Here is a 25,254-nt window from a genome sequence, read left to right on the forward strand (position 1 = left end):
TGTATCAAAAGCTGTGTTTAATGATCAGACTGAAGGGCCGCAAGGCCACACAGACAGACGGAGCCAAGGACAGGACCGCCGCCTCTGAACCCCTCCCCACTGGTCAAACGTCCAACACCAAAAAAGAGACGTCCCCACCCCATCCCCATGTACAAAATGGCTTCAGTGAAGGCGCCATTACTCCCTCGGAAGCTGGTATTTTTTGGAAGGGATCAGGGCTCACCCCTGCCACCCTCTGTCTGGAACAGACCCATGAGAGCGCAGCGCTCAGCAGTCCCCGTGTGCAGCTGGGGACGACTGACTTGACAGAAACAGATTCTGGACTCGAGTCTAGAGGCTGCGTGGACAGGGCGGGTGGCGGGCAGGAGCCGGGGCCCTGGCACCACAGACAGCCAGGGTGCAGGCTCTGTCTCTGCGGCCACAGGGAGCGCTGCTTCGGAAGTGACCATGTGCAGCGAGGGGAGGATGCCCGGGCCTGGGGCCACGCCTCGGTCAGTTCCCACACGGATGTCTCTGCCCTGGAGTCAGGAGGACCCCATCCGTGAGTAGACCACGCCAGTGGCAGATGTCCTCGTGGGTTCCAGAAGCTCCTAGCTGCTGGGTCCAGAGGGTTAAGAACCCACACATCAATGCCGCTGCCACAGGGAGAACTGAGGCCCAAGCCCCTCTCAGTGGAAAAGCAACACAGGGCCCACACGGGAAGCGAGGTCGGGTGCCGGGAGCTACCGGGACCTCCCACGACCCAGTCCCTCCCTCCCAGGGCTCCAGGGACCCCTGAGGGCCTGACTCAGCCTGCCTGGCACCCACCCCTGCTTGTCAGAAGGGCAGTCTGAGAGACGTCCACCCCACCAGGTGGCACCAGCAGGACTTCTAGAAGTTGCGACCATTTATTAAAACGGGGAGGAGTGTGCAGGCACGGCCAGGCACCTCTGGCTGAGAGCAGGGCAGGGCCTTAGCCAGGGAAGCAGCTTGTCCACTCACTGCCAGCCTCGTTCACGCCCCGAAACCCTGCCCCACAGGCCTGTCTCAGCCAGCGTCAGGGTCCAGAGGCCGCCCCGGCCGCCAGTTCGTGTCCTAGGCTTGGAGGCAGCTTCCAAACCTCCCAGGGGCTCCGATCTGCTCAAGAGGGAGAAGCGATGCCTTCTGGGAGACAGAAAGCTGCTCTTCCGCCCGGAGAACAGGACACTGTGGGGAAGGAGGTCACCTGAAGGACGAAGCAGCTGGTGAGCACCAAGTGTGGCCGCGGCCAGAGTCCACCCACGCCTGCTCACTCATGCAGACGACGCTTGAGGGTCTGCAGAGAGGCCAGGCAGGGCCGCGAGGACGCACCCCAGTGGGGAGCACGGACCCGCAGAGAGCTTGTGGCAGCCGGGCGAGCTTGGAGCAGCAGGCGTGCAGCCGGGGCAGCGGGGCTGGGCGCGGGCACGGACCGCAGGGGTCTCGGCAAGGATGAGCACCATGTTGGGGCGGGTGGAGACAGCACAGGCCTCAGTCCCAGGGGACAGGCGTCTCTCTGTCTGTCTCCAGTGGGCACCAGGCAGCCCCAACATCTTGGTGTGGCGGGCACGGCAGCGAGCGTCTCACCCCTCCCCTAGGCCGAGGCGCCAGGCTGGGTTACCGGGGACGGCTGGGCCTGGTCCTGGCCCTCGGGTTCAGCTGGGCTCCCAGGCTCCCGCATGTGGGCTCCAGCCCCCATCTCCTCGGACGTGCATGATTTTGGGGACTGCTCAGCAGGCCAGGGGGACGCGGCTGGTTCTTCGCTGGGCGGCTGCGGGGAGGGCGGCGTGGCAGAGTCTTTGGGAAGCTGGGGGCCGTCGGCTGGCGCTGGGGCCCACGGAGATGGAGGTAGGACTTTCTACAGGAGAAGGGAGGCAGAGGTGAGGTGGAGACAGGGACCCAGAGGAGGGCCCTGGCAGCGGCCAGGACGCCCAGCACCCGCAGGCCACAGGGGCAGGGTCAAAATGAGGTGCCATCCCCAGAGGCTCTGGACCCAGGCTTGGGACAAGCAGAGGTGTCCCAAGGAGGGGGCTGGCTCCATGACCCACGGGCACCCAGGACCCCGTCCATCGGCACAGGCACCATGGGAGGGCCATCTGAGGCCAGCAGAGGCTGGGAGCTGTGCAAAGCCTCTTCAAAGAAAAGCCCGGACCACCGTCTCTTGCCCCTGGGCCTGGTCCCCGGCTTCTCCTGAACCTTCTGAAATGCCCATCAGAATGGGGAGACCTTTGGGGTGGGGGTGCTAGCCCCAGGAGACTTCTCCCTTGGGCCTGGTCTCAGGCCATGGTCCCGTCTGTGGGACCCATGAGTCCAGCTCGGCACTGGAACCACAGCTCGACCCAATGCATCACACCAGTGCGGCAGGGACGGGTGTGGTTTAACCTCCACAAAAACATGACGCAGGACCCCATGCGTGGCCGGCACCACTGAGAAGCGCAGCATCTCCCCCAGAGGGAGGCCAGCTACGGGAGGAGCTGTACCGATGCCCAACAGCCTGAGGATCGTCCTGTGGCGCAGGGCTGCTCCCTGGGCAGTCATGGCCTCCGAGAGGCGCTGCCCGGAGGGGCGGGGGCAGCTCTCGGGCGCAATGTGCCTCAGTCCCAGGAACCTAGGAAGTCACCCCAAGCGGCACATTGGAAGGGGGGTCCCACCCGCTCCTGTTTACAAAAATCACAAAAGTAGAACCGACATGGCGTAAGCCCTCCCTGCATCGCGCGTTTAACCCTTGCCAACCGCCCCCTGCCTTGTGGAGGGGGACAGGAGACAGGGCTTCCACAGCCAGGCCTGGCCTGCTCCCCTTGCCCAGGGCCCTGCAGCCCCACCCCCAGTCGGGCGCCTCGCTCTTGGCAAGAGAGGAGATGGATGCCCGATGCCCACGCAGGTGGGGCGCTGGTGACTGTTTCGGGGGAAGCAACTTTAGAAAGGACATGGCACCCCCGGGTCCCACCCAGCACCCCCGGGTCCCACCCAGCATGGGAGCTGCTCGCAGGTCCTTCTGCTGGCGCCACACGCGCACAACACCCAAAGCAGAAGGTGCCAGGACCCTGGGCCCCGTCGCGGCGGCGGGGCTGGCTGTGGCTGGAGGTCTCACTCAACTTTAAGTCTAGTTAGGGCTCACTAGGCGAGTATTTCTCACAGTCAGAGCAAACTGGTATTCACCGCAAAGCCGCTGCCCGTCCAGAACACGCCCAGCTCCCGGCGCCAGAGCGCCACGGCGCAGCTCGTCACCAGCGTGCAGGGCACCAGGTAGAGGAGAGCGGGCTGGCCACGCTGCATCAGGGCCAGCGCCACGAATGTCACAAGGAGGCCAACGCCATAGGCTGTGGGGACAGAGGAGGCATCACCTCAGCCAGGCAGGCCAGGGCCACCACCCATTTCCCTGCGAAGAACGTGAGCGGACTGGGGGTGGTGCAGGGCAGGGGTGTGCGAGGACGGGAGAGGTAGAGCGGGGATTCAGCCGGCAGGGCCACAGGCTCCCCAAAGTACATGGATCCTTCCGGCACCTCCTGGGCCGCACTCCCACCCTGACCCCACCGGAGCCAGTGAGAGGGGCGTCAGGGTCACCGAGGACATGGAAGGGCCAGGGCGAGGAGAGGGACAGGGAGGGGCAGGCTCCGGGCAGCTGCAGGACAGCGGGAGGCAGACGTGATAGCGGAGGGGGGCTGCGAGGCCTGTCTGGGACACCGTTTCCATGAACCTCTAATGAGAAAATCAGCCGAAGGTGACACACATGCCTGACCAGAAAACCCCTGAACACTGAGCTGTGGGCGTATAAAGTATGTTCTCAGGAGACACCTGGTGAAATGTTTGGGGTCAAAGGGCATGGTGTCCACCCACTGGGGCCATGCCCCCAGTCCCCTGAGAACACAGCCTGATTTACATACGTGTGCTGTGCGTGTAAGTACACAAACGCATGCATGGCCACCCTTGGCACCCGCAGGGGAAGGCTGCCAGGACCCCCCTTGCTCACGTCCCTGATGTAAACTGGCGCAGTGTCTGCCTAGAACCCACCCGCGTCCTGCCAAACCATCAATCACCATAGGTTCCTACAAATACAAATGCGATGTCACCGCGGGCAATGGCTGTCGCATGGCATTGCTTCGGGAATACTGGCCCAAACAATCTGCATACATTCAGTACAGATACAGTTTCTTTTCCCCAGATATTTTCAACCCACAGCTGGTGAAATCCACAGCCGCGGAACCCATGGCTAGGGAGGGCCAACTGCAGTACACAGGACAGCGCACGAGTGTGTTTGTGCAGAGAGAGAACGGAATCAAGCGAATGTGAGGAAATGACCAGTCCCTGTGAGAACAGGGCACACAGGAGTTCTCTGTACCGATCCTGCGACTGTCATTTGAAATTATTTCAAAATAAAGCTCTGAGAAAATTAATGTTTTACTAGAACACTCTTAAAAAAAAGAGCCGCTGTGTCCGGCAAGCACACTGCTCCCGGCACTTTTTCTGACACTCATCTCTGCATTTCTGACACCACAACACAGGGAGCGTCCCTATTGGTCCATTTTAGACCATCCACGTGTCCATCAGCCATCATCGACAGAAGCAGAGACAAACGGAGAGGGCTGGCACCTAAAAAACCTCAGCGGCTTCAGTCTCAGGAATTACAGGGACAACTTCACAAACTATGCTTCAGGAGAGACAAATCTCTGCAGCTGTGTTTTTGTTTTTTCTTTCATTTTATTATTATTTTTTCGAGATAGGGTCTCACTCTGTTGCCCAGGCTGGAGTGCAGTGGCACGATCATGGCTCACTGCAGCCTTGAACTCCCAGGCTCAAGCAATCCTCCCACCTCAGCCTCCAGAGTAGCTGGGGCTACAGGCACATGTCACCATGCCCGGCTAATTTTTGCATTCTTCTGCAGAGACAGGGTCTTACTATGTTGCCCAGGCTGGTCTTGAACTCCTGGGCTCAAGCAATCCTCCCACTTCAGCCTCCCAGAATGCTGGGATCACAGGCATGAGCCCCCGCACCCGGCCTCAGCCGTGACTTTAAAGGATAATCATGAAGACAGTAAAATGGGGCGAGGGGAAAGCCAGGGGCACCTGCAGCTGCAAGAAGCAGGTGTGAGGGGACCAACACAAACCAAAGGCACCGCAGGCCGGCCTGAACTCTCCTGGCCCTGGGAGTGCCCATTTAGGGAGCCACGTGGAGGGCGGGGTCGGGGGCGTGGCTCGGCAGAGGCGGCCTGGCCCGCCCCCGTGTGCCCAGGAACCAGAAAGCACTGCAGCTTCTTTCCTTAGGGCTGGCTGCGGTGGGGGACTTTTTTTTAAACAATGTGGGTCAACAGATAACGGCACTTTGTGTAAATACGTTCATAACAAAAGAAACATTAGAAGACAAGGTAAAGAAGAAAAAGATAAAAAGAGGAAAACAGGAAAGAAAAGGAAAGGAACAGAACAATGGAAGCTAGGGAGAATGAGAAAGACGGGGATGCAGGCACAGGCCCAGGGAGAATGAGAAAGACGGGGATGCAGGCACAGGCCCAGCCCCCCAAGCCCAGCTCCCGGAGTGGCCGGGGGTTAGGGTTAGGGTGTTACGGTTTTAGGATTAGGGTGTTATGGTTACGGTGTTAGAGCTGGAGTTAGGGTTAGGGTTGGGGTTGGGGTTGAGGTTAGGGGTCAGGGTCAGGACAGAGGCTGAGTCGGGGCAGGGCTGGAGCCGGAGCGGCCAGCACGGGCTCAACCGAGGCACTTACCGATGGTGCAGGCCACGAAGTATACCCTGGAGGACTGTACCTGGATGTCAAACCTGTGGCAGTAGGCCACCAGCAGCCCTGGGGGAGGCACGGGGTGGAGGCTCACTCGGGCCCGCAGAGCCTCGGAACAAGGGCTTCCTGGGAGGGCGGGCACCTGAGCACCTGTGGGCGCCGTGGGCCTCTCGCTGCCTGGTGGCTGCTGTCATTTCACAGGCCACACGCTCACTCAGGACAGGGCTGCCATGACTCTCAGTGGGTCAACTGAGACCACAGTGAGAGCAAAGTCCAGGCAGACACACCTGGCAGGACCCTGGGGACACTGAGGCTGCGAGGGTACAGTCTCTGCCTTCTGCAGCAACATGAGCTCACTAAGACCCGGGACCCAGGCCCCAGCAGGGACCCCTGCACAACCCCGAGCAGGATGGGGTGAGGCTGTCTGCAATCGGGGGCCTTCCCCGCTCCCTAGGAACCAAGGGGGTCCCTACCCCACCCAGGCAATGCCCTCGCTGCCCAGGCACCCAGGCCTCGACGGCCCCAACCTGCCCGACTCTGACCCTCAGGGCTGTATCTCCAGCCGACAGTGTGCGGGCCACTCACTCCCAAAGGCAAACCTCAGCCGCCCGGGGCCCTGCCCCACAGCGCGGACCCGTGTGCCCCACCTGCCTCAGTACCTGGCACCAAAATGTCTCCGAAACCCAAGAGGGAGAAGGGCCGGTCACACAGAGCCAGAGGTGAGGAGTTCAGCCTGGGCACCTTCAGGACCATGGGCAGCTGCAAAGACAGGAAGAGGACGACGTCCTCCAGGACCCTCACTCGGCCGTGGGATGCCTCGAGCCCTCTCCGCTCCACGCAACACCTTGACCCACGGCAACCTGAGACCCTGCGGTCAGAAGACGCACCTTCTCACGGGTGGCCGAGTCCGAGGGCCCAGTGGCCACCTCCACCATGATGCTGCTCCCACTCTGCACAGAAGGGGGTTGAGTGAGGGAGTGGGGTGATGGGGTGGGGGGCAGGGGAGCATGGTGTGGGGTGGAGGGAGACGAGGGGGTGGGGTGATGGGGTGGGGGGCAGGGGAGCATGATGTGGGGTGGAGGGTGATGAGGGGGCGGGGTGATGGGGGGGGTTGCGAGGGGGTGGGGGAGCGGGGTGATGGGGTGGAGGGGGACGAGGGGGAGCGGGGTGATGGGGTGGAGGGGGATGAGGGGAGTGGGGTGATGGGGTGGAGGGGGATGAGGGGACCGGGGTGATGGGGTGGGGGGCAGGGGAGCATGGTGTGGGGTGGAGGGTGATGAGGGGGCGGGGTGATGGGGCGGGGGTTGCGAGGGGGTGGGGGAGCGGGGTGATGGGGTGGAGGGGGACGAGGGGGAGCGGGGTGATGGGGTGGAGGGGGACGAGGGGGAGCGGGGTGATGGGGTGGGGGCAGGGGAGCATGGTGTGGGGTGGAGGGTGATGAGGGGGCGGGGTGATGGGGTGGAGGGGGACGAGGGGGAGCGGGGTGGTGGGGTGGAGGGGGACGAGGGGGAGCGGGGTGGTGGGGTGGAGGGGGACGAGGGGGAGCGGGGTGGTGGGGTGGAGGGGGACGAGGGGGAGCGGGGTGGTGGGGTGGAGGGGGACGAGGGGGAGCGGGGTGGTGGGGTGGAGGGTGACGAGGGGGCGGGGTGGTGGGGTGGAGGGGGATGAGGGGAGCGGGGTGGTGGGGTGGAGGGGGACGAGGGGGCGGGGTGGTGGGGTGGAGGGGGACGAGGGGGCGGGGTGGTGGGGTGGAGGGGGACGAGGGGGCGGGGTGGTGGGGTGGAGGGGGACGAGGGGGCGGGGTGGTGGGGTGGAGGGGGACGAGGGGGCGGGGTGGTGGGGTGGAGGGGGACGAGGGGCGGGGTGGTGGGGTGGAGGGGATGAGGGGCGGGGTGGTGGGGTGGAGGGGGTGAGGGAGCGGGGTGGTCGGGTGGAGGGGATGAGGGGCGGGGTGGTGGGGTGGAGGGGGATGAGGGGAGCGGGGTGGTGGGGTGGAGGGTGATGAGGGGAGCGGGGTGGTGGGGTGGAGGGGGCCGGCGGTCGCCTACCTTGGTCAGGAAGGGCGTGATGAACACGAAGAAGATGTCGTAGAGGAACAGCACCAGCAGCAGCAGTGTGCAGGCCTGCGAAGCCCATGGCTGAGGGCGGCCCCCCGCCGGCCCGTGCCTCCCCCACTCCCTACTCCCACTCCCCTGTCATGAGGCCCAGCGCCTCCTCCCGGGAGGAAGCCTTTAAGGGAAGCTGAGCAGAGCGCACCCAGTGCCAGCGATGCACCACGCAGGAGGAGCTTCGGAAGCAACACCAGGTCGGGATTTAAGGACAAAAGTCAGGCTTTTAGAGTCTCCACGTAACAGGAAGGCAGGGACGGGAGGGCAGAGGCCTGTGCCACACAGGGCCGGCTCTGGGGATACAGAGGGCCATCCCGGGCATTCAAATGCCGCTCACTTGGGGTCCTGTGGGGCCCTCACGGGAGTGCAGCCGCCTGGGACTTGATGACATCCCCGCGCTCCCGGTACCGCCTGAGGCCAGTTCCTCCAGCCCCATTCAACCGCTCTCCCCACCACCTCATCCAGACATGAGTTGCCCCTGCCGGGAACCGCCCCGCAGCCACCCACCCAGGCCGCCTCAGCGGGGGCTTTGGGACCCAATCTTCAAGCCCCACCCTTCACAACGGGCCTAGGCGGCCATCCCCAGGGCAGTGAGCAGGACCACAGCCCCGCACGGGCCAGGCTGGGATGAAGGTCCCCCCGGCTACCCACGCTGCCCCGCAGCCGTGCCCTCCCTGCGCTCACCTTGAAGGTGGGCAGACGGATGGTCTTCAGCATGTACAGGCAGAAGGCGATGCCCAGGGCATCCTGGAGGACCCAGGCCCATCTGCAAGACAAAGCAGCATCCCCACCGGGGCGGAGGCTGGCTGACCACCTGGGACACCGCCTCCCATGAGCCACACAGGGCCCTCGCTCTCAGCCAGCACGCGGCCCCGCTGCCCTTCCACCTGCCCAGGGGATGACCCTGAGGACCCCAGACCTGTGGGAGGACCCCTGCTGTTACAACTGGAGCAAGGCTGGCGGCACTGGCCCCACCCCAGGGCCCACCCTGCGGAAGCAGGTAGAGGAGCCCACCACTCTGCAGCCAGGATGGTGGACACGGGCCTGGCCAGCTGCGTCCCCTCAGTCGCTGTCCCTGGATGGTGGGCGTCACACTGTAGGCAGGGGTCACAGGCTGTAGGCAGGGGCCAGGCAGAGGGTGCATGTGCGGGAGGGCTTGGGCACTGACCCCTCCAAACTGTTTTTGTTTTGTTTTGTTTTGTTTTTGAGATGGAGTCTCACTCTGTCACCCAGGCTGGAGTTTGGTGGCACGATCTTGACTTGCTGCAACCTCCGCCTCCCAGGTTCAAGCAATTCTCCTGCTTCAGCCTCCCAAGTAGCTGGGATTACAGGCACACACCACAATGCCAGGCAAATTTTTTGTATTTTTAGTAGAGACGGGGTTTTGTCATGTTGGCCAGGCTGGTCTCAAACTCCTAACCTCAAGTGATCTGCCCGCCTCCGCCTCCCAAAGAGCTGGAATTACAGGCATGAGCCCCCGTGCCCAAACTGTTTATTAAATTAAAACTTGTGCCACACCAGGTTTCCTCACAGAACCTCCGGGACCACAGTGGGTGGGGCTGCCATGCGGCTGGTGCCCTGGGGCAAAGCACAGAACCGCCTCCTGCACAAGGCCACGGCCCCTGCAGTCAGCCGCAACCTCAGCTCTCTCCTGGCCCCATGAAGCCCCAGTGTCCCCTCCCCGCTGGCCCCTGCCCCCCATGCAGGCTCTGCCTGTCACTTGCTGGACGAGTGCCCCAGCGTTCCTCAGCATCTCAAACATCAAAGGTTTCATTTGAAAATGGGATAAAAACATCTCCCGGGCAGGGCGGCTGCTAAGAACAGAGACCTCCATGGGAGATGCTGGCACAGCCAATTCCAGGCGCCACGCGCCACAAGCACCCAGAGAACTGCGGCCAGTTATTTTTTCTAATTTTATGTTATTTCTTAAATAGAGAGGGGGTCTCACTTGTTGCCCGGGCTGGTCTTGAACTCCCAGGCAAAGTGATCGTTCTGCCTTGGCCTCCCAAATGCTGGGATCCCAGGCACGAGCACCTGCGCCCAGCTGACTGAGGCCTGCTCAAACTTCATGTGACGGAGCGAGTTTCCTGGCTTGGAAATAACTGAACGGATTCATTTTCTCTTTGTGTACAAAGGATTCAAAATATTTTCACGTCTTCCTTCTGCCAGTTAAACGTGCCGTGGCTCCAATACACACCAAAGCCAAGCATACTTGGCTGCCTCGGGAAGGCCAGGAGGAAGCGCCAGATGGTATCAGCGACAGCGGTGGGGGCCGGGCGGGGACGGGCCAGCTCTGTCCTCCCAACACTGCGCCAGGCACTCGGCCTCATGGGGGAGGCCCGGCCGGCGGGAGGCAGCCGCAAGTCCAGGCTGTGTGGGAGGTGAGCATGGGGGGAGCAGTGCCTGCCCCACCTCCATCGCTGCTCAGAGGCTGCAGCAGTCATGACCAAGAGGATCGGATGCCCTGGTGCCCACACCCTGGGCCTCGAACCTGCGGTGTGCACGTGGGTGCCAGGACAGGGACAGCAGGGGACAGACTGTGGCCCTGGGCAGCGACGCCCCACAAAGGAGTCCCATCCAGGCTGGATGACGTGGCTCCCGGCCACAGAGGCTCCGGCCTCTCCTCCTGGATTCCAGTCAGGGTTCCCATGGCACCCGGACAAACCCAGGTGGAACGACCCCACGGCACTGTCAGGGCAGCCCGGGGCCAGGGCTTTTCATAACGCGGTGCTGAAGCAGCTCCAGGCTGGGGCGGCCTCCAGGGAGGGCAGGGAGTCAGGGCCCCAGGAGCCCTGGTGCGTCTGAGGACGCCACTGCCTGCCGGGGCTCGGGGGAAGCAGCACTTACTGGTCCTCATTGCGGAAGACGCCCCACACCACGCTGACGGCCACGCAGAAGAGCGCCAGGAGCAGCATCCGGGCCTGCGGGCGCTTGTGGAAGTAGGGCAGGCTGTTGTTGGGGATCCTGGGGGGCACGGGGCAGTCAGAGCCAAGCCCAACAGCTCCCGGCCTCATCCCACTGCCCACCACCCTTGGGCCCTGCCCAGGCACCCTCTCCAGAGTGGCAGCCCCCACTCTGTTCTCCTCATTAAACTACACATCCCGCATGATGACAACAGTAGGCACCCCAAGGGCAGGGCAGAGCCCAACCCGGGCAGACGCTGGGGGCCATGGGCTGCACCCACAGAGCCCCTCGCCCAAGGCCCTGCCTGCTCCAGACCTCCCACCTCCTCACCCAGGGATGGCAACACAAAAAGGTCTCCCCCTGGATGAGCCCCGCTTCCTAGACCCAGGTGTGACTTTGTCGGAGACCCCCCCCGCAGCTCCCTTTACCCCTAAGAGCCAGGCCAAGCTCTGGGCTGTGGGGAACCTTCTGGGTTCCCCAGAGAACCCTGGTGCTTTCCCGTGCCCCCGCCAGCCTGCGACCTGGGGCAGGGTTCCTGGGGACAAGGGCACCCTCCCCCCGCCACCCCTGGCGCCCGGCTGCTGGCGGGCTCCATTGATAGCTCGCCCGGACTCCACCCTGCTCCCGGACCTAGGAGCCCCAGGCCAGCACTGAGGGAGTGCCTGCTGTAGACTCTGAGCGATATCGCACCATGGGGGGCTATGGGGCGGCAAAGGGGCCGTGGCCATCACTGCACAGAGTCAGGCACGTCGGGGCCAGCCGGGCAGACTCACCTGCACTTGCCGAAGGGCAGCCGCCGCACGCAGGGTGCCAGGCAGCTGTAGAGACCGGTGGCGGAAGCCAGGCAGAAGATCCCGATGACCACATACACTGCAGGGGCAGGGCCGTGAGGCCGGGGGCCAGGCCCGCACGCCACCCTCCCTCCGCACAGGGCGGGCTGCATCTCCACGCCGCGGCCCACCCGACCGGGGCTGCGCACCGAGGAGGTCGTAGAAGTAGTAGAGCAGCACCAGCATGGAGCAGCACATCACCACGAACACGCACGTCATCACCGGCGTCACGTCCACTGCCTCGTCCTCCTGCTTCTCGGGCCCGTCGTCGCGCTTGTGCTTCATGTACCTTCTTGGGAGACACCATGGGGTCGTGGGGCGCTGGGGCCGGCTGGCCGACACGGACCCAGGAGCCCACAGCCACCCGAGGGAACGGGGCAGAAAACCCGGGAGCAAGAGGGGACCCGGGGGGGTTCTGAAGCGCAAGGAACCGCCCCGAACGTCCCCACGGCAGAGGACACCCCACAGCAGAGGGTGGCTGGGCCCGCGTCCCTGGGTTGAGCTGGGGCAGCCACTAGGCCAGGCCAGAGGCTGCCGTGCGGGCAACAACTGCAGCTTGGATCTGCATAAAGAGCCCTGGACATGGGGCCTCCCCAGCCCCGGGTGGCTCAGCAGGAGAGGGTAGCTAGCCCCAGCCACCTGCCCAGCCCCGCACCTGCCACGCCCGTACCTGCCACATCCACACCTGCCCAGCCCCACACACCCACTGGGTGCCCGGAGCCCACCCTGGCAGGTAAAGAGCCTGATTCTATCCCAGGCGCTCCTGAGGAAGAAAGGAAGAGCTCCACAGGGCGAGCTGGCCCTGCCAAGGCCAAAGTGCTCGCTGCCGTTCTGGACGGGAGGACTGGCCGTCCTGGCCCGTGTCAGAGCCGCCCGCCCCCGTCACGGCACACGCACGACGCGAAACTCACTTCTTCACGTCCCGACTCCCGGCCCAGTAGCCGCCGATGGCGACGGTGCCCACGGCCATGGTGAAGATGATGACCATGTTGTAGTCCAGCACCGGCTCCTTAGGCGCATACAGCGCCACCCTCACCGCACGGCCGAAACGCTGCCTCAAGGAACACACCGGAGGCAGGCGTCAGAGCCACCCGCCAGCCAGGGGTCCACATGCAGCTGTGGGCTGTGGGGCTGGAGCTGGAGACCCTGGCCTGCAGGGGCCACGCCTCACCCACCACCCTGATCCCACCAACGGAGGCACAACCCCCCCGGCAGCCAGCCCGGAGCCCCCTGCCCCGTCTCCTGGAGAGCGCGGGTCTGAGCCGGCACAGACCTACCCTGAAGATGTCCAGCATGTCTTTGTAGCTGAGCAGGGCCACGGGAATGCCAATCTCATCATATTGCGTCTTATTACCTCCCGGGGGGACCTGGGGGCCCAGAGGAGGGAGCGGCAGGCATCACCCGCAGCAGTGGGTGGGCCCCCAGCTCTGTGCCCATTCACCTCCTCTCCTGGGACCCTCACTCGAGGCTTGGGTCAGGCTGGGGGTGCCTACCGGCTCCCCCTCTGCAGCTGGCAGCCTCCGGCCTCCCAGGAGGACCCAAGAACAGGGAGGCCAAAGGGCATCGAGCCTTCTTCACCTGACAACAGGGCCCTAGGCCTAAAAGCGCCACCAATCCCTCCCTCGGCCGTAGGACTCCCAAACCACACATACACATCCTGAGTGACACTTGTCACAGCCCACGCCTGCCCACTAAGCCACCTTGAGCCCCGCACCCACTGAGGGCCTCTCTCAACTACGACGGCAGCACGTGCAGATGGGGATGGCACCCTCGGCTCTGCCCAGCCTGCTCTGCCCTCGGCCCTGAGCCCCCGCACCTGGCCTCCATGGATTGCCAGGCTCAGGGTGCAACGCTAGCGGGGGCAGCCCAGAGCCACAGGCAGGGCTGTGAGGGAATTCCTGAACTCCATTTCTTCTTACCCCAAAACTACACTGCAGGGGCGGCCGTGCACCCTGCCCAGCCCAGCAGTCAGCATGTCCCTGTGCTGTGACCAGCCCTGCCAGGCCCCCAGCTCTCAACCACAGCCCCATTTTGCAGAAGATGGAAAAGGGGCCGAGCTTCAGGCCACCTGGCTAGGACCACACAGGCGAGCACGGCCCCATCGGCTAGAGGGCAAGGGCACCAGGGTACCCAGAAAGGACCAGCTTCAGGGCCAGGCCACCTGCTCCTCAGAAGCCACCCCAATCCTATCCCCACAGAGGGTGTGGTCTCCGTCAACACTGGGAGCTGCTCTAGGACAGGCACCCAACAAGACCACGGCCAAAATTCCACAGCCCCAGCCAGCAACACAGGAAAAACCGACTCATCTCCGCCCTCCCCACGCCCACACTCGGCCCAGATCCTCCCCACGCCCACACTTGGCCCAGATCTTCCCCACGGTCACACTCGGCCCAGATCCCCCCCACAGTCACACTCGGCCCAGATCCTCCCCACAGTCACACTCGGCCCAGATCCCCCCCACGGTCACACTCGGCCCAGATCCCCCCCACAGTCACACTCGGCCCAGATCCTCCCCACGGTCACACTCGGCCCAGATCCTCCCCACGCCCACACTCGGCCCAGATCCTCCCCACAGTCACACTCGGCCCAGATCCCCCCCACGGTCACACTCAGCCCAGATCCCCCCCACGGTCACACTCGGCCCAGATCCTCCCCACGCCCACACTCGGCCCAGATCCCCCTCACGGTCACACTCGGCCCAGATCCTCCCCACGCCCACACTCGGCCCAGATCCTCCCCACAGTCACACTCGGCCCAGATCCTCCCCACGCCCACACTCGGCCCAGATCCTCCCCACGCCCACACTCGGCCCAGATCCTCCCCACGCCCACACTCGGCCCAGATCCCCCCACAGTCACACTCGGCCCAGATCCTCCCCACGGTCACACTCGGCCCAGATCCTCCCCACGCCCACACTCGGCCCAGATCCTCCCCACGGTCACACTCGGCCCAGATCCCCCCCACGGTCACACTCGGCCCAGATCCTCCCCACGGTCACACTCGGCCCAGATCCTCCCCACGCCCACACTCGGCCCAGATCCTCCCCACGGTCACACTCGGCCCAGATCCTCCCCACGGTCACACTCGGCCCAGATCCTCCCCACGCCCACACTCGGCCCAGATCCTCCCCACGCCCACACTCGGCCCAGATCCTCCCCACGGTCACACTCGGCCAGATCCTCCCCACGGTCACACTCGGCCCAGATCCTCCCCACGGTCACACTCGGCCCAGATCCTCCCCACGGTCACACTCGGCCCAGATCCTCCCCACGGTCACACTCGGCCCAGTTCCTCCCCACGCCCACACTCGGCCCAGATCCTCCCCACGCCCACACTCGGCCCAGATCCTCCCCACGGTCACACTCGGCCCAGATCCTCCCCACGGTCACACTCGGCCCAGATCCTCCCCACGGTCACACTCGGCCCAGATCCTCCCCACGCCCACACTCGGCCCAGATCCCCCCCCACCGGCCGTCCCCCCCACCCACACTCGGCCCAGATCCCCCCACGGTCACACTCGGCCCAGATCCCCCCCACGGTCACACTCGGCCCAGATCCCCCCCACGGTCACACTCGGCCCAGATCCCCCCCACGGTCACACTCGGCCCAGATCCCCCCCACGCCACACTCGGCCCAGATCCCCCCCCCACACCGCCAGATCCCCCCCCCACACTCGGATCCCCCCACGGTCACACTCGGCCCAGATCCCCCCACGGTCACACTCGGCCCAGATCCTCCCCACGGTCACACTCGGCCCAGATCCTCCCCACGGTCACACTCGGCCCAGATCCTCCCCACGGTCACACTCGGCCCAGATCCTCCCCACGGTCACACTCGGCCCAGATCCTCCCCACGGTCACACTCGGCCCAGATCCTCCCCACAGAGGGGCCTGCCTTTAGCGAGAAGTCGGAAGACCAGCCCCAGCTGCTGCCATCTCTGCCTCCTGCACCCCCCTCCTGCCCCCGAGAGCTAGCCCGGCGGGGAACGCGCAGGTCCGTACCAGCCTCTCCCTGCTGACGATGAGCAGCCCGCGTGCTCCGCTGCCCTGGGCCAGCCTCACTTTCTCATAGAAGGTGCAGTTCCCCCGCGCCACCAGCGGGATCTGGTTGCTGAAGCCACGGGTGGGCAGGTCGGACGCAGAGCAGAGCAGGGAGGCCGTCCAGTTGCGCAGCTGCAGGAAAGACTGGAAGGGCCAGGGCACGGTGTTGTCTCACGTGATGTCAGTCACCAGGAGGGCCCAGCTGCCCCTTCTCCCACCTGAAGCCTGCGCTGAGTTAGATCCCGGCCCTCACCTGAAGCCCCGCGTGGCCTCGGCCCACCTGGGCAGAGCCATCCCTACTGCGGCTCCCACAGCCGGGCCCTGGGCGAGGGCTGGGCTGCTTCATCTGAGCGGGACAAGAGTCCTCACAGACATGGCTGTCCCCTGACACCTGAGCCACCCCGCGAGCCGTCACAGATCACTCAGCAAGACCGAGTGGGTCCCCACCACAGCCCCACCATGGCCAGGCACCTGTGAGAAGGGGGAGGGTTTCCAGTGTGCAGAGAACAAGGCCCTAACTCTCAGGGGCCTCACACCCCCTGAAGCCAAGACACACATGCGCACACACACACACACACACATACATATGCATGCAAGCACACGCCCACAGCCACACCGGAGCACACGCACACACCCACAGCCAGGCCGGAGCACACACACACACACCCACCCACAGCCCGGCCGGAGCACACACACACACACCCACAGCCAGGCCGGAGCACACACACACACACCCACAGCCAGGCCGGAGCACACGCACACACACCCACAGCCCGGCCGGAGCACACGCACACACACCCACAGCCCGGCCGGAGCACACGCACACACACCCACAGCCCGGCCGGAGCACACGCACACACACCCACAGCCCGGCCGGAGCACACGCACACACACCCACAGCCCGGCCGGAGCACACGCACACACACCCACAGCCAGGCCGGAGCACACGCACACACACCCACAGCCAGGCCGGAGCACACGCACACACACCCACAGCCAGGCCGGAGCACACGCACACACACCCACAGCCAGGCCGGAGCACACGCACACACACCCACAGCCAGGCCGGAGCACACGCACACACACCCACAGCCCGGCCGGAGCACACACACACACCCACAGCCAGGCCACAGCACACACACACACACCCACAGCCAGGCCAGAGCACACACACACACACACACCCACAGCCCGGCCGGAGCACACACACACACCCACAGCCAGGCCACAGCACACACACACACACCCACAGCCAGGCCAGAGCACACACACACACACACACCCACAGCCCGGCCGGAGCACACACACACACCCACAGCCCGGCCGGAGCACACACACACACCCACAGCCAGGCCACAGCACACGCACACACACCCACAGCCAGGCCGGAGCACACGCACACACAAGCACACATCCACAGCCAGGCCGGAGCACACGCACACACACCCACAGCCAGGCCGGAGCACACACACACACACCCACAGCCAGGCCGGAGCACACACACACACCCACAGCCCGGCCGGAGCACACACACACACATCCACAGCCAGGCCGGAGCACACGCACACACATGCATACATGCACACACACACGCATACATGCACACACACCCACACCCACAGCCAGGCTGGAGTGCACACACACACACATGCACACACCCACAGCCAGGCCAGCGTGCACACACACGCACCCACAGCCAACCTGGGGCGCACACACACACACACGCATGCACACGTGCACACATACACAGCCAGGCTGGAGCACACGGCACACCTGCACACGCAAGCACACACATGCACACTCATGCTCAAGCACACGCCTATTACACACATGCACACAAACATGCACACACAGCCAGGCCAGAGCACACGGCACACACGTGCATACACAAGCACATACCTGTGAACTCATGCTCAGGCACACACACCTATTATACACACATGCATGCACACACACCACACAAACACACACACTGAAGCACACGCACATACCTATTACACATGCACTCACACACTCATGCACACACACGAACCCAAACACAAAGGCACACACACATCCACACATAAACCTATTACCCACATGTACACACACATACACACACCTATTACACATGTACACACGCACACATGTGCAGACAATGTACACATCCACAAACATAACTATTACATAGCTACATGCTTACACACACCACACACACAGACACACACATGCACTCACACATCCATACACAAACCTATTGCACGCATGCTCACACGCACATGTGCACATAAAAACAGACATACACATTCGGACCCATGCACATGCCCCCACACACCTATTACACACATGCTCACACACACAGTGTGCTGACACACAAACACGCACTAAGGCACGCGTCCATGCACATATCTATTACACGTGCTCACACGCACACACACACTCAGAAATATGCACTCAGGCACGTCCTCACACATACCTATTACATGTGTTCACATGCCTATTACATGTGTTGACACACACCTATTACGTGTGTTCACACACACACAAAAACACTCAGGCACATGCACACATACTGATGTGAACTCACATAAACATGCAGACACATGAGCACGTCCAAGCACATACTGATTACACACGTGCTCACACGCACACACTATGCATAAAGCTGACAGGAAGATGCTAGTGCTTCTTCGCCAGCACATCTCGAGGGCTCCAGGAGGGGGCGCGACACAGTGGGAAAGGAGGCGGGGCCAGAGGGGTGTGGTAGGAAAGGAGGCGGGGCCAGAGGGATGCAGTGTGAAAGGAGGCGGGGCCTGAGGGACGAAGTGAGAAAGGAGGCAGGGCCTGAGGGATGCATTGGGAAAGGAGGCAGAGAGTGAAGAATGCAGTGAGAAAATAGGCGAGGCATGAATGGTGCAGTGAGAAAGGAGGCGGGGCCTGAAGGGTGCAGTGGTGAAGGAGGCGGGGCCTGAAGGGTGCAGTGGTAAAGGAGGCGGGGCCTGAAGGGTGCAGTGAGAAAGGAGGCGGGGCCTGAAGGGTTCAGTGAGAAAGGAGGCGGGACCTGAAGGATGCAGCAGGAAAGGAGGCGGGGCCTGAAGGATGCAGTTGGAAAGGAGGCGGGGCCTGAAGGATGCAGTGGGAACGGAGGCGGGGCCTGAAGGATGCAGTGGGAGAGGCAGGGCCGGAAGGATGCAGTCGGAAAGGAGTCGGGGCCTGAGGGATGCAGTGGAAAAGGAGGTGGGGCCTGAGGACTAAGTGGGAAAGGAGGTGGGGCCTCTGAGGGAGGGACCCATCCAGCAGCACGTGTTAGTGCCCCAGTCGGGAAGATGGTGAAAGGAACAGGTCTCGTCCCTGGGGCCCCACTGTGCCCTCTGCTGTCACTCCTCCAAGGACCCCTCTGTCTGGGCCCACTGGATAGGGACCCCGGCATGGAGCAGTAGAGACCCTCATCTACCACATGGAGCTCGGCCGGTGCCTCTGGATCTGCACCCCAAGGCCCCATGGACAGCTTGCATTGATGACCAGGGTTGGGGAGGCCCAGGGGAACTGGGGGCCAGCTGAGGGTCCCCCAGACCTGGTCAGGGCCTGCCTCTTGCCTCTGGATCTTTCCTGCAGCCCCAGCCGGATGTGTCTCTAGAGCCCTGGGGCCCCCGCATTCTCCCGGCCAGCGGGTACTCACTGCCTTGCTGAGGTCGTGCGGCAGATGGGCCCACTGTGGGTTGTAGAGGATGCAGTAGTCTTTGCCTTCGGGGCCCCCAGCCTGGGAGACCACGTGCACCATGCCGTACTCACAGGCCACCTGCAGGACAAGGCCGGCGGTCAGAGCCACAGCACGGGACATGCGGGGCTGCACCGCCCCACGAGAAACAGGCCCAAGGAGGGGAGGACGCCTCCAGGAAGGGCGCCTGTGTTCACCAGGTGGTCTGGGATGCTTCCCTCTCTCGACAGGACAGATAGGGATGTGACCATACGTGGTTTATAGCAAAGACCCAGACTGGCTCACCTTCCTCAGGGAGCCCCAGGCTGGTGACCATGAGTGTGTCAGGTCACCCCTCTGTGGCTGCCGAGTTTCTGCACCAAAAAACAAGGATCGCACCACCTCCTGGGCCTCCCAGGATCAGTGGGCACGGTGGGAGAATGACAGCCGCAGGCAGAGCCCTGAGCAGGGAAGCAGGGCAGGGCCCCAGCAGACCTGGCCCTGGGCCTGGGCGGAAGGCCTGGATACAGCCTCCGCACCCCTCAGGTCTGGGTGGCCTTTGACCCACAGCCCCGTGGGCACTGCCTGTTGGCTGGTGCTCCAGGGCACACGGGGGCCCAGGCACATGGTGGGGCCCAGACGAGGGGGATCCCCAGGTCAGCACCCCTCAGCTCCCACTGGAAGAACAGCAGGAAGCAGGTGGGCCAAGGGGCCTATGGGCACCGGGTCCTGAGTGGGACAGGCTGAGGTTTGCAACAGGTCACGCTGCCACCAGCAGGACAGACAGTGTCATGTTCCCCACGAAGCCCCAAACCAGCAGAGTCCAGCATAGCAGCTCCCACTTCGCAGGAGGGAGAAAGAACAGCCAGCCAGGGCTTCGAGTTCCTGCTGTCCAGCCTGCAGCAGCAGCGGCTCAGAGAAGGCCACAGGGAGAAGGCCTGGATCCGCCGGCAGGAGTCCCTGACACAGAACGGGGACGAGGGGCCAAAGCCGGCCAAGAGGAGCTGGGGTGGTGGCCACTGCACCCAGGACAGAACGGGCCGGGGCCCTTGCCACGCTCTCAAAACGAAGTAGGGGGCAGGACCAGGCCCCAAAGCCCTGGACGCCTCCCAGGAGGGCCGCAGAGTAGACGGGCCTGGACCAGAAGGGCCAACCCCCGCCTCTTCAATTAAATGCTTAACAGAGCAGGATGGAGCTATGAGGAAAGACGGATTCCACACGCAGGATGCTGGCACTGCTCACCACGCCTCCCACCGCAGGGACCACGGCGGACACTGCAGGGCTCTGGCCTAGGCAGAACCACAGTCCTTCCAGCAGAGCCCAGTCCAGCCTCCCGCACCTGCCATCCCCACCTTCCTTCTGCTCCCCTGCCCAGGGCCCCCACCCAGCAGCGGACAAAGACATCTCCATCTCGCCAGGACACCAGTCACCAGAGGGTCTCACAGCGACGGGGCCCAGGTCCCAGCTGCTGTGCCACACTGCAGACCCTCAGTGTGGGTCCCCAGGGGAGCCCGGCCTGCACAGGGAGGAGGGGTCCCAGAAGAAAAACCATGTGCCAGGGACCAAGGAGACCCACCCCATGCCCTAGGCCCACCCGTTCTCAGGAGCGCCCAGCCCTCAGCGTTCCAGGGCTGCAGGGCTCATCTGCGCGCTGCAGGCTCCTGGGCCAGGCCTTCTGGGGCTGCAGGGCTCCTGCCAGGCTGTAAACCTCCCAGACAGAGAGACAGCCGCACCCCCTGGTCCCCAGGGGGCCTGCCATGGAAACAAACAGGCCACAGCCACTTGCCTCATCAGGAACAGGATGGCAGCCACGTCTGCACGGGCGCTGAGCTGCGCACCAAAAGGGCCGACACCACAACGCCACAAGGGCCCCCAGTGCAGACGCAGCTCTGCCAAGCTGGGGCTGGGGAAGGAGAGCTCTGGCTTGGCTAAAGGTCCCAAAGGTCCCTGGTGCCAGACACCAACCCCAGCACACAGGCACAGATGGGCTCTCCAACAGCCGGGCCCTCACTGAAATCAAGCAAAGGCTCCGGCCTGGTCTGGGAGCATCTGGGTCAAGGCCCTGGTGACCTCGGGGTGGCAGCATGGTGAAAGCTCACAGAGCCCCGGTCCCCACAATCGACTGGGGGTCTCATAGCTCTTGGCTAATGCTGCTTCCTTCCCACAGCTGCCCCAGCCCAACTCCAAGCACCTCCCGTGTGACCTCCCCCAGAGCCCAGGCAGAGTCAGGAGCCCTTTCTCTCCAGTTCTGCCCACCAGACTGCCTGCCCCTGAGAGCACCCCTTAGTCTGGCCCCGGTGCCGAGCCCGGAGGGTGCCCCTTCCAACACAGCCCCCCAGTGTTCAGAACCCCTCGCTCCTACTCCAGGACGGATGTTATGGGTCACGGCAGAGGCCAAGAATCCACAGTCCCGCCCACCTTCTGTGCTTGTAAATAAAGTTTTATTGGAACACAGCCAAGCCCATTCCTAAGGAAGGCTCTCCGGCTCTGGAAGAACAACAGGAGAGACCAAGCAACCAAACCAGAGGCCACGTGCGCCACAGAGCCCAGCAAAACTACTGTCCAGCCCTTCCCAGAAAACACTTGCCGAGCTCTGCTCTATGGGATCAGGGACTTTGGTGAAAAGTGTCTTTTGTGTAAAATGGGAACTGATAGAACTGCTTCTCTGCTTGTCTCTAAAAGGGTCATTTAAAAGTACAAAGGCACATTCATGCATTTTCCTCTCCACAATTCGTAAAACTGGTTTTCCATTAAAAAAACAAGCCTGTGCCTCTATCAAAGGCCAGAGAACGCAGCATCTCACTGGGAAGAGTTTCCTCACCTGCTGAGTTAAAGGAACGGGGAACAATTCTTCCAACAGCCACAGCTCTAAGAGGGCCCTGAGTTCTAGACAGACCCACCAAAATTTGGAGGAGCAGAAAAAGCTCAGGCTACAAGGACAGGCTCAAGGCCCAAGCCTCGACCTCCAAATCCTTCACAATTGCAGTACAAACGCTTTGCAACTGCACACAGGTTTAGAAACTACTAGGCTTAGAAACCCTGCTTCGAAGTGACTGTGAAAGCATCCACGTCAAGGGCCTTTGAAACAGGCCAGTGAGTCCCGGCCGGGAGAGCCTCCTTTCTGGGAAGACTGAGTTCCAGGAGCCGGGCCGGGTCCAGCCAGGGCCACCAGCTCCAGCTCAGATCTGCTGAGGAGCGGGCTCCGTGGGGTGGGGGAGGGGAGGTGTCTCACTGGGGAGGTTGACTTCCTTGCTCAGGGTCACAGAATGGTAGCGAGCGAGTTGAGGACTGTCACCAACCAGGCGCCTGCCCTGAGAGCAAGTCTCACTCTTGGGCAATCGGACTCAGATTTCCACTGCCGCGAAGCACCGCCCCGCTCCAGGGACAGGTGTCTCAGGGTGTATTTACAACCAGGGTTCTGGGAGGGGAAGGAGCACCTGCTCTCTCACGTCCCTCTGACACGTCCTTTGACTCCCCACCCTCCAGATAAAGCTCGCACTCCTCAGCCCGTCCAGGTTAAAGTCCACGCTCCCCAGCACCGAGCGCCTTCCACGGCCTGGCTTCCACCAGACGGCCTGTCGTCCAGACTAGGAGGCTGAATGCTCTGCCTTCACTCTCTGCCTGGGGCCACTCGCACCACTGCCCCCTCCTCTGTGCTCCTGCTCCAGCATCCCTCCACGGCCCACTCCCCAGGCCTCCTTGGTGGTGACATCTTTCAGGGTGTAAACCCTTCCTTCCAGCATTATTCCACCCTACACTCCAGCCACAGCCCACCCCTTGCCAACCCCAAATAACCTGCCAGCTCTCACACCTCCCAGCCCCCGCTTATGCTGCTTCTGGTGCTTCCAACACCCTTCCCCTCCTGCCGACCCGGCAAACTCCTACTTATCATTCAGAACACCTGCTTCAGGGCCAGGCACTGTGGCTCACGCCTGTCATCCCAGCACTTTGGGAGGCCGAAGCAGGTGGATCACCTGAGGTCAGAAGTTCGAGATCAGCCTGACCAACATGATGAAACCTCGTCTCCACTTAAAAAAAAAAAAAAAAAAAAAAAAATTTAGCCAGGAGTAGTGGCATGCACCCGTCATCCCAGCTATTCGGGAGGCTGAGGTGGCAGAATTGCTTGAACCGGGAGGCGGAGGTTGCAGTGAGCCGAGATCATGCCACTGCACTCCAGCCCGGGCAACAGAGCGAGACTCTGTCTCAAAAAAAAAAAAAAAAAAAAAAAAAATCTGCTTCGGAAAAGCCTTCCCAGGCAAACTGAGTCCCTCCCTCCACAGAGTTCTGTGATCTTTCTTCCACCTCTGGCTTTCCCCCTCCCTCCAAATGTCTGGGGAGCTCTAGGTGCCTGGCCGCAGAATGGGGGGAGTCCAAAGGGGGCTGACAGAGCAGCTGGGGGTGGCGTTGGGGTTATCAGAAAGCTTCTGAGGGGGCCCGACAGCCTTGCAGAGACCAGGGGCATCGCAGGGTAAGAGAAAAGACCAGAGAGTGAAGCGCCTGCAATGAGCTGCAGGCTTCCCCAGCAGCCAGGTCACAACTGGACGGCGCGCTCATCTGGATGCGACATGGTCTGACATACTTTGAAAGGGTCACTCCTGCTGTGTCGAGGATGGACTGGGGATGTGGGGGACAAGGGCAGCCACAGCAGAGGGATAGCGGTGGGGCTGGAGGAGTGGAAACTGAGGAGCCGGGTGGCGGCGACGCCTTAAGAGTGAGAACTCTGAGGGGGGAGTGAAGGTTAAGGGCTGCATTTGTGGGGCTGCTCCAGGTTCCATTGCCTAAGCCACCAAACTCAGGAGAGAGGGAAGATTTGGAATTAAGAAAATAAAAGATGCAGTTTTGACGGTGCGATCTCGTAGACCGCCCCCACTAGAGCCTGACACTCTTTACATCAAATGACACACAATGAACGTAATGAAGGCCTGTTGGCCCTGGGCGCTGGTCACCCCGGGCAGAACCTCCAGAATCCACACCATAGTCGGCCCTCCTTCTGCAGACGAATTCCCTCGTCCAAGGTCACGGAGTAAAAGATGGAGCGGCGATCCGACCCCCGTGCGGGCTGGGCTCCTGGCCACTCCAGGATGCTGCCGGTCACTGGGGGACGCGCGGGACCCTTCTGGGTTCCCCCACCGCACCCCCTAGGGTGAGGTTAGCTTAGCACCGTGCCCGTTTCGCCTAAGGGGAAACTGAGGCTCGGAGAGGGGTGGGCAGCCGCCTGCTCAAGGCCTCAGAGCCGGACAGAGGCGTCCCCGGCGGCAGCTGGAGACCCCGAAATGGAGAAGCAGAACCGGAAGACAAACTTCAGACCCGGTGGGAAGTGAGGGGCGCTGCAGCGGCGGAGGGCCTCCGAGGCGGGGAAGGGAGAGGAGCCGGGGACAGACCCGCAAGGTCACGGCCGGGCCCCGGCACCGCCGGCCGACAACGCGGGGACCGCGGATCCCCGAGGCTGGACCCCCAAGACGGGCCGAGCGGGGTCGTTCCTGCGCGTAGCCCGGGGACCGAGAGGCCGAAGGGCCGCAGCCTGCGGTGCCGTCGGGACCGGTGCCGCGCTCACCTGGGCCGCGAGGAGCAGAAAGACCGCCAAAAGCCGCGCCAGCGCAGCCGCCACCGACGCCGCCATGTCGGCCGGTGCCCGCCGCAACCATCGGCAGATGTTTCCCAGCAACGCCCCGACACCCCGGGCCACGCATGCGCCGCGCATGCGCGTGTGGGGGGGGGGTTCAAAGGGCGCGGGGCGGTGCCTGCGGAGAGCCACACGGCGCGACAAGATGGCGGTGAGCGCGCGGCGGAATCTGGAGCCGGGGGGCGTGGGGCTTGGGCCGCGCTCCAGGCCTCACGCGCTCTGCTTTCCCCGCAGGATAAGGAGAAGAAGAAAAAGGAGAGCATCTTGGACTTGTCCAAGTACATCGACAAGACGATCCGGGTAAAGTTCCAGGGAGGCCGCGAAGGTGAGGAGGCTCCCGCTGTCGCT

General features: G+C 63.2%; 3 protein-coding genes across 6 annotated transcripts in view; 2 read left to right on the forward strand and 1 right to left on the reverse strand.

Moving 5' to 3' along the window:
* On the reverse strand, positions 1-25,047 carry SPPL2B (signal peptide peptidase like 2B). Of its 3 annotated transcripts, none has more exons than XM_030795912.1 (15): positions 24,838-25,047; positions 19,266-19,385; positions 15,569-15,751; positions 12,845-12,934; positions 12,479-12,618; positions 11,717-11,856; positions 11,511-11,607; positions 10,681-10,797; positions 8,518-8,599; positions 7,774-7,848; positions 6,613-6,675; positions 6,385-6,484; positions 5,714-5,791; positions 3,157-3,317; positions 1-1,855 (listed from the first exon to the last, which is right to left on the reverse strand). In XM_030795912.1, exons 1-15 carry the CDS (start codon positions 24,982-24,984, stop codon positions 1,592-1,594), a joined length of 1,857 nt encoding a protein of 618 aa, XP_030651772.1. In that variant the 5' UTR covers positions 24,985-25,047; the 3' UTR covers positions 1-1,591. The 3 variants fall into 3 exon arrangements, with proteins under 3 accessions (XP_030651772.1, XP_030651771.1, XP_030651773.1); XM_030795911.1 differs by having other exon boundaries at positions 11,717-11,859; XM_030795913.1 differs by having other exon boundaries at positions 3,094-3,317; positions 11,717-11,859.
* Positions 13,364-15,660, forward strand: LOC115830862 (extensin-like). 2 transcript variants are annotated; one of them, XM_030795914.1, is made up of 2 exons: positions 13,364-15,023; positions 15,299-15,660. In XM_030795914.1, the coding sequence occupies exons 1-2, from the start codon at positions 13,541-13,543 to the stop codon at positions 15,583-15,585; spliced, it is 1,770 nt and encodes a 589-aa protein (XP_030651774.1). In that variant the 5' UTR covers positions 13,364-13,540; the 3' UTR covers positions 15,586-15,660. The 2 variants fall into 2 exon arrangements, with proteins under 2 accessions (XP_030651774.1, XP_030651775.1); XM_030795915.1 differs by having other exon boundaries at positions 13,364-14,660.
* The window catches only part of LSM7 (LSM7 homolog, U6 small nuclear RNA and mRNA degradation associated), a 7,329-nt gene continuing 7,049 nt past the window's right edge, over positions 24,975-25,254 (forward strand). Inside the window, exons 1-2 of the mRNA XM_003277004.4 lie at positions 24,975-25,057; positions 25,141-25,231. Of these exons, the coding sequence (XP_003277052.2) occupies positions 24,983-25,057; positions 25,141-25,231 (166 nt within the window). The 5' untranslated portion in view covers positions 24,975-24,982. The remainder of the gene's footprint in view (positions 25,058-25,140; positions 25,232-25,254) is intronic.

The sequence above is a fragment of the Nomascus leucogenys genome, chromosome 17 (assembly GCF_006542625.1).
Source record: "Nomascus leucogenys isolate Asia chromosome 17, Asia_NLE_v1, whole genome shotgun sequence".
In the NCBI taxonomy this organism is placed as follows: Eukaryota; Metazoa; Chordata; class Mammalia; order Primates; family Hylobatidae; genus Nomascus; species Nomascus leucogenys.

Excerpts from the sequence above, each read along its gene's own strand:
- LOC115830862 (XM_030795914.1), top strand. The coding sequence starts at position 13,541 with ATGTCCCTGTGCTGTGACCAGCCCTGCCAGGCCCCCAGCTCTCAACCA. Across the intron at positions 15,024-15,298 it reads CACGCCCACACTCGGCCCAG|ATCCTCCCCACGGTCACACT; the intron begins ATCCCCCCCCAC and ends CACTCGGCCCAG.
- SPPL2B (XM_030795911.1), bottom strand. The coding sequence starts at position 24,984 with ATGCGCGGCGCATGCGTGGCCCGGGGTGTCGGGGCGTTGCTGGGAAAC. Across the intron at positions 15,752-19,265 it reads CGCACGACCTCAGCAAGGCA|TCTTTCCTGCAGCTGCGCAA; the intron begins GTGAGTACCCGC and ends TGGCCCTTCCAG. Across the intron at positions 12,935-15,568 it reads TCGTCAGCAGGGAGAGGCTG|GTCCCCCCGGGAGGTAATAA; the intron begins GTACGGACCTGC and ends CTGGGCCCCCAG.